A 12,066-nucleotide genomic window follows, 5' to 3' on the forward strand; every position below is an offset into this window, starting at 1 on the left:
GGGAATTGAGAGGCAAAAGGAAGTTTAAACTTTTGCAATTTTGACCCGAAAGCCTCGGAGCCATGTTAGAATATTGACTTATCGAACGTGGCCTATTGCAGAAGCTTTCTAACCAAGAAACGTACCTCCTTTAATGAAAAACAAAAACAAACAAACAAACAAACAAAAACAAAACAAAAAAAACCCTCCCGGTAGTACCCAAACAGAGTTGAGCTTTGTCGACACTATCACGTGACTACAACATGGGATTGAGTCGAAAGGATACATCACGCTTGAAGAGAAAAGGTTTGTTTTCAGGCAGTGTCTCAGTTACTTTTGCCCCTGGATGAAACTACATGATCTGAGAAAACAGAGAGGTAAGGGAAAGATTCCAGATTAATGTCCTATTTTTGCGATAGGCATAAAAAAGACGAAGAGATACCGGAATTTGTTTCCGCTTTCGCCTCGCCAGGGGTCTGGAAATATTAATTGGCAGCACTGCTCATGCGTAATAGAATTTTTCGTGATGTCACGATCTCAGGAAGGTTCGCTATCAAACAGAAGGAAGAGAGTTTTTTCGGACTTCTAAAAAAACTTCGGTATTTTAGAACTATGGAGGACGAGATGATTGATTACGGCTTCGAAGAAGATAGTGTAAGGAGAGAATTAGTGCTATGAAGGTTCATATGATCTCTTAAAGCCCATCATCTCACTAAAACGTTTGACTAAAACATCATTCCCCTTTCGTTTAGGTTATGGTTATCGATGGCGACGAGGAAAAGTCCAGTGAGAAGGAGAGCGAAAGAAGCCGAGAACTTTTCATTCAACAAAGTGAAGCTTGTGCCAAGCATTTTGAGAAATGGTCAGAAACCCAACAAGTCGAATTTGTAGAATATCTACTCTCCAAAATGTGCCATTACCAACACGGACATATCAATTCGTATCTAAAGCCCATGTTGCAAAGAGATTTTATAACTGCTTTACCTGGTAAGTTGATTACGCCGTTTTTAGCCGAGGCATGTTTACCTTTCCCTTTGCGGTAGGCTTAAGCGGGTGCTCCCTTTGTAAACTGTGTAGCAAGATGGATTTGAAGTCATTCCAGGAAACGAAAGGATACTAAACATTTTGTGTTGATAATATTCATCAAATGCTCGATGCGTCGTTCGTATCATAGTTACTTATGCATCGATGTGTTGATTTCGTCGTGTTTATTATTTTTGGTGGCGGCTTCTTACGAAACTCGCCGAGATTTTCGTGGTTAAAAATACTTTCCCCTGTATTTGTTAGGGAACCAATATCGATATCATTGCGTGTGTCATAATAAAATACTTGAATTGCCATGTTAATAGCGAGTGCGCCCCACAACGCTAATTTTAAGTCGTATTCGTGAGTTCAAGGTATGTTTGCTCAAGATTTATGTACGTTAGGAATTAATTCACGTTATAAACAAATAAAAGAAATCTAAAATAGTTCACCAGAGTAAGTTTAGTTGTCATAGGAAGCATAAGGTTCACAAAAATCGGAGTTAAGAGAGGCCACGACCAGCTTTTGACGTAAGCTCAAATTGTTGTTAGCTTTTCCTCAGGCCAGTTGTGTTTTTGAGTTTGAAACCTTGCGTAAATTATTCTAAGATTATCATCTTTGGTGTTGTCCAATTCATTGTCTGACTTCAATCAAAGTGTCTTGTATTTGAACTTGCTTGAGCTTTAGATAGCTTTAATATTCCATGCATGCCACATGTTCTTTATAACTTGGTCATAAATCTTTCAAGTTGTACATGTCAAAAAGTACTTCTTAACAACAGAATGTGCCAAATGTACACGAACAGGGAGGACTTGTTTTGATGGATGTACAAACATTGAGTGCAAGTTTTGTTTTTACTCTTAAAGAAACCATAAAGATGAATCAGAGAAAAACAATAGAAATCAGTGCAGTACAGGTCAATGAACTAACTCATTTCAGAAAAATGACCCATTCCATGTTGTCGTTTCCCTTGGTTTTGAAATGGGTTTTGATTAACAACCTGTTATGTTAAATTGTTCACATTCATGCAGATCAAAAACCTTTTCATTTGGATGATTTTGCACCAGAACCGTTTTGAAAGTGTTGAAGTTGAGACAAAAGGCAATTCGTTATATCAGATCTTTGCAATTTGTGGAACTCAATTATAGCAGACATCCCAATTGGTAGTAATGCCTGTTTCAAAGACGTGCCTCTTTTTAGTAGTATCGGCCAATCATTGCAAACTGTACAAGCTGTAAATCACATTTCATGAGGCAGTAAATTAAGGTACCATGTCAAGTCTACATGCAGCTAGTGGTAACTAGTTACATGTTGATTCACATCTGCAGTGAAGCATGAGAGTACTTTGACACTAGATCTCAAGTGAGAATGAATTTAGGACTGGAACATGTGTTTGTTGTGAGTGGGAATTTGTTATATGTGTATCTTAATCTGGGCAAAATATTTACAAGAGATAGTCTGATTAACGCCATTAAAATGGCCACAACTTTTCTTTTTTTCATCCAGTTGTTCCTCAAAATTAATTATAGTGTGCATACGAAATAAAATTTTGCACTTTGGACAGTACTAGAACACAACACTTTTTTGTGTTATTGTGACTTACAACAACATTGTTAATCAAGTCTGATGGGATGCAAGCTTCTTTTGTATAGCTTCTTATAACACATTTGCTATGAAAAATTGCCATGATTTCTTTTAGTGATTGTTCTTTCCTGTTCTGTTCTACAGCTAAAGGTTTGGACCATATAGCTGAAAATATCCTTTCCTTTTTGGATGCCACTTCCTTGTGTGCTGCAGAAAGAGTTTGCAAGGAATGGAACAGAGTAATTTCAGATGGAATGCTGTGGAAAAAGCTCATTGAAAGAAAAGTCCGAACAGATCCTTTGTGGAGAGGATTATCAGAAAGAAGAGGATGGTATGGGCTTGAATGATATACAAATTAGAGTAGAAAAGTTTGTTATGGGGCTGCATTGTGGCTCATCAGGTTCAATTCGTGTTTCCACAGCATGAAGCAATAACGCATGGATGATATCCAGACCACTGCTGTCTATCCTTTCCCAGAACAAGAGAAAGACCACTTTTTGAAATATTACTCACTATTGAGCAGTTTCAAAAAAAAAAATGAAAACCCAAATTCCAACTTTAATGTCAAGCCAATTATAACAAAGGCAAGCCAATCAGAATTCGAACAAATACCTGTACAAGTGGCAAAACAAGTCATGGTTGTGTACAATGATTGGTTATCAGTGTTATCAGATTTTATCTTGTGGCATAATGTGACTGTTAAATAGTCAGTTCAACTAATTTATCAACAGTAAGACACAGTGTTGCCTCAAATTTCAAAACACTGAGAAACAACAGAGTTCAAAATACGACACACAGTGGAGTATTTGACAAACTTTGATTTGTTTGGAAATTTCATGAAACACTGTAGTTGTTTTGTTCATGTATAACTTCCTTTGTTTAAACATGATGAATTATGAATGTGTGGGAAACCATTTACACAATTACTAAGTCCTGATGTATTTTTATGTCTTAAAATCAAAGTGATACCTCTGCATGGAACATGTTGTTTGTGTAATTTGTTTTGTGACTTGGTGTTGACCAATAATCCATTGTTTGTATTTTTAGGGGCCAGTATTTATTCAAAGCTCAAGTACCAGACCCCCCTACCAATGCTTTCTTTAGGAGACTGTATCCTAGAATAATAGAGGACCTTGAGGTAAGCCGTGTTGAGGGGCAGTCAATTTTCTTACAAAATTCGCGAGCTCTATTTGCAAATGCAGATGAAAAATTAATTTTTGTTTTAATCAGGGACACCTAACAATCAAAGCTGATTTCTGATCATCATAGGTTACACTTTCATGCAAACTGCAATGAACTTGAAGAAAGAGGCCCAACATCATTTATCTGTTTTTCTTTGCCATTTTCACCCATTTATGCACCTTTAGCTTATTAAATTTCTTTTTTCTTGTTCAATTCTGCGATCAGGTTGAAAGTACAGTGATAATATTGCTATAAATTGCTGGACCTAAATCCTTATTAATTACCGTGGATCCCGATTTTTCGAACCTCCAAGGGAAACGAAAATATTGGTTCAAGAAATCAAAGAGTTCGAGAAATCTGGGGTAAAATTACAGTGTTTGACTGAGGAGAGGGAACAACTTTTGGTTCGAGTCATCGAGAGGTTTGAAAAAATGAGGGTTCAAGAAATCAGGATTCCACTGTATTGGTAATTTTTAATTATTAATTATTATTAGTTATATTTATGATTATTCACCATGGGTTCAGCCACTCATTGGTTGACTGTCACAGAAATAGTGTATTAATGATGTGTTTTCTTTTCCCTTCTTTTTTGAAACAGACAATTGACACAAATTGGCGTTGTGGTCGCCATGTTCTTCATCGCATCCTCTGCCACAGTGAGAATAGCAAAGGAGTCTACTGCTTGCAGTATGATGACCAGAAAATAGTTAGTGGACTTAGAGATAACACAATTAAGGTATGTATTTAAGTGCTCAACTCTGATCATGGACCTAAGAAAGCTGACTAGTGACCCAACACATTAAACTGTAACTTCTGGTCATTTCACATGGCCAACATCCCCAGACACTTTACAAATCTCCTCTGGTCCCCTTTCTTTAAAAAGTGCTCAGCCTTGTCTTGGAATACTGAATGCTGATCTCTAAGCGATTGATGTATTGGATTAACTTAATGGACCTAACAACTGTTCTTTCTGAGTATAAAGAAAATTTTTCCTCCACACCCTACTTTCTCTGTTACTTCTATGTTGACAGGTGCCTGGAGCTTTGTTGTGGATGAGGTTGTTGCCCTCTTCTTTTGTTACCTTCATCTAAAGGCCAAGTAAAGGGTGCAACATTTCCTTGCAACTTGTTTTGCAATGTTATATTGCAAGTCAAAAAATGTTATTGCCTGTATTACCACCCAAACCTACCTTAAACTTTTGAACATTTAATATTTAAAGGTGGTTCTGAATCTACTCCCACAATTTTTTTTTAAACTTGGCAAAAAGTTGGATCATAAGATGCTAATCTCAATTTGGTAGGAAAAAAATGGTGGTCACTGGACTCACTTTTGAGTGATTAAGCCCTCACAACTAAATTTAAGGGTGTTTTCGTCAGCTCATACCATTTCTATGGTAACTTGTTGTGCCAAGAAAGTGACTATTAGTTGTTCACCAATGCTTGGGTATTTGTTTAATGCCATTAATGCTGTGTCAACTGAAAAAGAGTGGCAATATGAGAAGTGCTTAAAAATGCTGGAAACTGTTGAGAGCCACCTTAAACGAAAATGTTGGTATTCCCTTAAATGTAATGTACCAGTCAATTTATACTGGCAACCTCTTGGTGAAGTCTTTTTAAGTACAATATTATTTTAGCAATAGGGTATGAATTCAGCAAAAAACATTGTTGAATAACTTTTTGATTTTCTGTTTATTTTCCGTAGATATGGGACAAAAACACTTTAGAATGTGTGAAAGTGTTAACAGGCCACACTGGATCTGTTTTGTGCCTTCAATATGATGAGAATGTTACAGTGACTGGTTCAAGTGATTCCACAGTCAGGTATGCTTGTCACATTCCTTACTTCTAATAATACCTGTAGTGCATTTAGCAGTGATAAGACTATATTCAATATTTTAGACAGATTAGTGGTGAAAGTAAAAAAAAAAATGATGCTACAATACTTAAACGCGGAGGTCACGGGTTCGAATCCCGTTGAAGCCCTGATTTTTTTCAGGCTTCTTCTTTCCAATTGCTTAAATTGGAAAATTTACTGCGATGATCATTCTTCACTTTCATCTACAACCGCAGTTCATATATGAATTATTTCATATAAACTTCACATCACGATGATTGTTTATTTTGCAGAGTATGGAATGTCCATACTGGCGAAATGTTGAACACATTGATCCATCATTGTGAGGCTGTGCTTCATCTAAGATTTCAGGAAGGAATGATGGTGACCTGTTCAAAGGTACCTACTGATGTACTTTTTATGCACTGATTATTTAATAATTTTACAGAAAGCTGCTTAAACTTGTACTTTAGTGGTTTAATGCCGATTGTTATTGGAGTATGTATCAATGAACGACATCAACTGCTACTTTTTTCCTCATGCCTTTCAACCGACTTTGATTTACTAGCACAATGTTTTTTTTTTATTTCTTATGATGTGGTCTAAGAATAATAAAAAGCACTGCATAGGCCATTTGCATGATGGCGTCAATTGACTATGTCAACTACCAGAATTCTTCCCTTTTCCTTTTAAAATTTTAATTAGGGTAATTTTTTACTTAAACTTCACTGCAGCTTTAAAATTAGAATAATAAAGGCAAACCAAACAGAGTTCTGGGGGTTGTAGTCAAGTGACGACCTTGTGCAAACTTGCTGTTCCTTATGTTCACCAAAATAAGAAAGGTCTTGTTAGGCAAATTCCTGTGTCAATCTGTGGAAAAAGAATCTGTGTGATTAGCATTTAATTACTTAACTTATTTAACATTTGGTGTGGGAGACACAATGCCTAGTGGTTGGCGTCAACACTTCACTCTCACAGTGCCTCTCTTCAATCAGGTGTATAAATGGGTACTGGTGATTTTAAGGTAGGGGGTAACCCTACGATGGATTAGCAATTTCTTCCAGTGGGGAGTAGAAATACTCCTAGTTGCTTCATGCTACAGAAACCCATAAGCAAAAGCCTGATGGGCTTGAATGCATTTTTCACTTACCTATTTACCTACATTGTATTTAATGTAACACAACTTCTTTCATTTAAAGGATCGATCCATAGCTGTGTGGGATATGCAGTCGCCTACTGACATAAACCTGAGGAGAGTACTGGTTGGACACAGAGCTGCTGTTAATGTAGTGGACTTTGATGACAAGTACATTGTGTCTGCATCTGGAGACAGAACTATAAAGGTATTCCAGTAGCTGAAGCACTGCAAAAATCAAATCCAACTATAATGTTCAATGTATAAAATGCACTAAATTTGTTCTGTTAAGAACATCCATCCATCCATCCATCCATCCTTTATTATCTTTCCTCATGGGGGCTTTTTGAAGACAATATGGTACAATACTACAATTAAATACTAATATACTGAAATTAATAATATTACATTCTAATTTAGATAATCATGAATTTAAAAGCTCTACAATTGATTTACGTTTCAATGCTTTTTTAAAAATTGAAATAGTTTTACAGAGTTTTAAAGTAAGGTCCTATGAGTTCCAGATGGTACTTGCCCTATAATAAAATGTTCTTTGGCCAGTGGCAGTTTTGAATAGAGGAATGTTTAATTGTGTAACATGGATTTCTGTAAGGTTGTTCCTTGAGTTACCAAGCAATACACTAATACTGGTATTTTCTCAGACTGCTCTACTCTTCATACACTTATCCCACACACCTAGCACAAAAATAGTGTCTCAAGTGAAATGGTGAAGATTTGAGCAATATTATTGGATTGTGGTGACATCTGACCATTTCAGCATGATGTTGTCTGTCAGCTTGGTGATAACTCGATGACTGGAGCTTGTCAGTGCTTATTTAGTTTCTGTCCTGATGTTTCCAGGTCATTCTAAAGAGTCCAGTGACTTCGTGTTTACTTTGTACCTAAACTTATGTTTTAAGTTATTTTTGCTAATCAATCTTCCCATTTTTTTCAGGTGTGGAGCACGTCCACTTGTGAGTTTGTCAGAACCCTGAATGGACACAAGCGTGGAATAGCTTGTTTACAGTATCGGGATCGTTTGGTTGTTAGTGGTTCTTCAGATAATACTATAAGGTAATTTAAATATGCAAATTAAATTTGTCAAGTGGTCCCTGGTTTAAGAGGTCCCTTTATAGCAAAGTCTTCAGTGTAATAAAAATCATATTATTTAGTCCAAGAAAAGTCAGTGCTGGTTGTATGAAAAATGTAAAGCACAGAAATTCTGGCTACCCAGTGTCTTCTTACTGTTAACACTTTTTCAATGTTCTCCTTGGCAGTTTGTTATATTGGAGTTTCGCTTGATGTTACTCAATTGTTAAGTGATTACAATTGGCCACTCATTAATTGATATTTATCTTGTAATATTTAACCAGTGAATGGATTGTCTGTCCTTTTATCAGTGTTTGTTCATAATTTGATTGTTCATAGTTACATGTATATGAGCTATAGTTGAGAATGCTTTCCAACTGGTCAATGCAATAATGAAACCATAAAAGAACATGTAGTTTAACACTATCAACAATGTTTTGTGGCAGTTGTATATTTTCATGTGTGTTGTAACTTCCTCCTAACAGATTATGGGACATTGAATGTGGAGCATGTCTTAGAGTCTTAGAAGGCCATGAGGAATTAGTCAGGTAATTGGTGAAGTATTTTCTCTCAAATTAAGATACAAATGTACATGTACCAGACAGTAGCATGTTTTCAAGGTATGGGTTGGATTGCCAAATCTGATTCCCCTACTCATAAAAGTGAAAAATTATTTTAGAGTACCTTGTAGTGGATTGATTTCAGTGTTGTGTGTTTGAATCTCACTGAGGTGTTTGGTTTTCAGGTGTATTCGCTTTGACAACAAAAGGATAGTTAGTGGAGCTTATGATGGGTAAGGATCTTCAAGTCAAAATGTTGTTTATTTTTATGAAAAAGAGTGGGACTGATCAGATTTTAAAGAAAACCTACCCTGTCCAATACCTAGAATATTATATATAAAGGGCTTTGGAGCACATTTTAATGAGGGTCAACAGGGGAATCTCTGGCATGGTTCATGACCGGAAAAAATAAAGGATCACGGATGTAAAAATTTTGTTTTCCTAAATCAGGAAGATAGGGAGGCGCGGTGGCCTCATGGTTAGTGTGCTCGTCTCCGGATTGAGCGATCCGGGTTCGAGCCCTGGCCGGGGACATTGTGTTGTGTTCTTGGGCAAGACACTTTACTCTCACAGTGCCTCTCTCCACCCAGGTGTATAAATGGGTACCCGCGAACTTAATGCTGGGGGTAACCCTGCGATGGACTAGCATTCCATCCAGGGGGGAGTAGAAATACTCCTAGTCACTTCATGCTACAGAAACCGGGATAAGCTCCGGCCTGATGGGCCACTTGGCTCGCATGCAGACTTTACCTTTACCTAAATCAGGAAAATAAGCTAGTAAGATACTCTTTTTAATAACCGGCTCTTACACTAGAAAGAGTGTTTGAAGAAAGCAGAATTGTGAGAGGCTAACTCAAGGCTCCATATTGCAAATTGTATGCCTAAGTCACTGTCAATAGATGACTCTAACCTTTGGGAGGACTGGTGTCTCAAAATCACGTGGAATAGAGTGGTAAAATCACGAATATTGTTTAATAATTCAAGTTCTTCACAGGTCGCACAAAACCTCCAGGTCACAGATCATGAAGAATAATTTTCCAATCACGCATGAGAATAACCCTGTATAACCCTCTTCAAAGGTGGAATTGCCGGTAACATAGAGGCATTTTCCAGCAAAAGCCAGCTGATGTGAAATGTGCTTTCAGAATCCCTGCACTACAGAGGCCTTGTTACGCAGGTTATGCACTAACACCTTTTCAAGTCCTAATTTCGTAAGGTTCTGACGTTACTGTTAGAGGTCTATAGATCCACTCTCACACACTAATGGTTCCCTGTTCTACAAAACTGCTGACAGTGGTAGTAACATGCTGTATGTTTTTGTCACAGGAAAATCAAAGTGTGGGATCTTCAAGCTGCTTTAGATCCAAGAGCTCCAGCAGGGACGCTGTGCCTTAGAACTCTTGTGGTAAGTGTGTGATGCATGTAGCACTCCACCTTACTGCTACCAAGTTAGAATCCTGCATTTCAAGTAAATACCGGTTACAAAATTAATTATCAAGGTGCATGTGCCAGTATTCCATTTGTTCTTGGACCAGAGGGCATTGTAGTAGTTTGTGTTAAGTCAAGGTTTTCCTGAGTATTAGCAGTTTTTTATTAGCTTGGGACTCTTCTCAGAGGTTCTTTCCCCTCCCTTCCCCTGTCCCGTCCTCCCTTTCCACTGTTTTATCATTGTGTCATGTGCCCAGTTTTCTCCCTTGTACATGGAAGCTCATGACTGGGTTGCCTTGATTTGCCACCTATAGGAGTGGTCTCTATCTAGGAGCTGGCTGCCAATAGCTCCTGGATTTTTCAGGCCCCCAACCTCACCTTTGTGAGGCAGTTCTTAATTTGTGCATTTATCACCTTCTTTCACTTTCTAGGAACACAATGGCAGAGTTTTCAGGCTGCAGTTTGATGATTTTCAGATAGTGAGCAGTTCCCATGATGACACAATTCTCATGTGGGATTTCCTTAATTACTCGCCGGACCAGAATGGAAAGGGAACAGTCACCACCTTAAGATGACCTGTTTTATAGTCAAGTCTTAGTCTTCTGTTTATTGTATCTTTGTACAAAAAAGTCTCTTGAGGTTAAGATAGCTGTATATACTTTATTTGTTGGTGTAAGGTAGTAAATCACATGGCATCTGAGTGCTTGTAGATACTTAAGTAATACAGAAAGTTTACTATTTTCCAGGATAAAGCCATGAAGGGGTAATGTTAGCCCACATAACGGTGGTTAAGCTTGCAGCTGTTATATTGTGTTAAACATTTAGGTCACTATTACAATTAGGGGAACAAGGCCTGTAGAGCTAGACAATAATGGCAAATTTGTGTTACGTGCCAAAAATAGCAACAACATGCCAAAAGTTGTTGCTGTGCAACTTGGGTTATTTGGCAACCACTTACTACTTCAGGCATTGTGTAAAATGACGTGATTAAAATCTCCCCAACAGAATTCCATGCACCCCAGTCATTCACCTTTAAGGACCTCCATAAGCCATCTACCTCTATCAGATAAGATATAGTGACTCTCTAAAACTGATATTTTCTACTTTGTGGAAATAATACATGGATCCAAAGACTTGAAACTCTTTACACAATCGTAAAGTGAGACTTTGTTTCTGTAGCAGGCAAGTGGCATTTTACAGTTGCCTGTGAAAAAACTCTATTTAATTGTAGCAACTTGATTTGTCTGACCAAATGATCCTAGGTTTCCTCACTATGTTTTGATTAATTTTTCTTATTCTTCTACAACAACTTAATTGAAAGATAAAACTCTTGGTATGTACACCACTGTTAATGTTGGTTGATTTACTATAGGTGCCCAACACATTGTGTTACATTTGAATGCTGGCTTGGGGCTTTACACTGATTACCAGCAACTCAGGCGAAGCAATGTGACATGAGGGTCGTTGCTGTTCATGGGTGACTTCTTCACCCTCTTCAAAAAAGAGTTTCCTTGCTTGACAAATTTTTGTCAAAACTTTGATTCTGCTAGGCTCACCTCTGCCTTGTTTACTGCTAATACAAAATAAAGATTAATGAAGCAAATAATTTAAATTATGCTTGTACTTGTAAAACAAGACTTTTTGTGGCATTAAGTAATTATATGGAGTCACTGCTCTACAAATTGGCCATAAATTAAAGACATTTCCTTCTGTTGGTAGACTGAAACTTTCAGCATTTCTGAGAATTCCTAATAGTAATGGTCTTTGCTCCAGTACTTTTACTTTTACAGTCATAAACAGAAATTTCAGGGGGTGGTAGTGAGCTTTTCTGAGGAGGGATGGGGCATTTCTTTGTTTTCTCATTACTGATGTAAAAAAAAAAGCAAAAACTTGAGAACTAGTTCATGTAATTAATTAGGCTGTACAGTTTCATCGAGAACCGATAATAAAAATTGCAGTTTGCTAATGTTTTGTGCAGCTGCTTGTTCAAGTGTCATTTTGTTGTTGCTGTTTTAGAAATTGCAGGGAGGGTATTTTGTCATTATCAAGTCTTGTATTTTCTCATTAAGAAGAAAATTTGGAATTTTGATTGAGGACTAAAACGCTTTTTGAAATAAAAATCTTAACCGTGTAAATCTTATGAACTAACTAAGTGGTCTATAGCTAGAGTGTAGAGCACCCCACTGGCATCTGGGAGGTCATGGTATTTATCCCTTCAGGGACTCGGAACTTTTTGTTCCTCTCTTGTGACAT

General features: G+C 37.3%; 1 protein-coding gene across 1 annotated transcript; it reads left to right on the forward strand.

Moving 5' to 3' along the window:
• Positions 1–260: 260 nt before the first annotated feature.
• Positions 261–11,799, forward strand: LOC145478256 (beta-TrCP-like). The gene is made up of 13 exons (XM_081456211.1): positions 261–633; positions 732–966; positions 2,731–2,917; positions 3,634–3,724; positions 4,367–4,504; positions 5,470–5,588; positions 5,895–6,000; positions 6,801–6,944; positions 7,692–7,810; positions 8,311–8,373; positions 8,571–8,618; positions 9,712–9,790; positions 10,245–11,799. Exons 1-13 carry the CDS (start codon positions 484–486, stop codon positions 10,386–10,388), a joined length of 1,623 nt encoding a protein of 540 aa, XP_081312337.1. The 5' UTR covers positions 261–483; the 3' UTR covers positions 10,389–11,799.
• Positions 11,800–12,066: the final 267 nt, after the last annotated feature.

Source organism: Orbicella franksi, chromosome 2, assembly GCF_964199315.1.
Source record: "Orbicella franksi chromosome 2, jaOrbFran1.1, whole genome shotgun sequence".
Classification (NCBI taxonomy): Eukaryota; Metazoa; Cnidaria; class Anthozoa; order Scleractinia; family Merulinidae; genus Orbicella; species Orbicella franksi.

Coding starts and splice junctions, on each gene's coding strand:
- LOC145478256 (XM_081456211.1), top strand. CDS start 484: ATGCGTAATAGAATTTTTCGTGATGTCACGATCTCAGGAAGGTTCGCT. Junction 634..731: donor ACGGCTTCGAAGAAGATAGT/GTAAGGAGAGAA, acceptor CCTTTCGTTTAG/GTTATGGTTATCGATGGCGA. Junction 7,811..8,310: donor TCTTCAGATAATACTATAAG/GTAATTTAAATA, acceptor TCCTCCTAACAG/ATTATGGGACATTGAATGTG.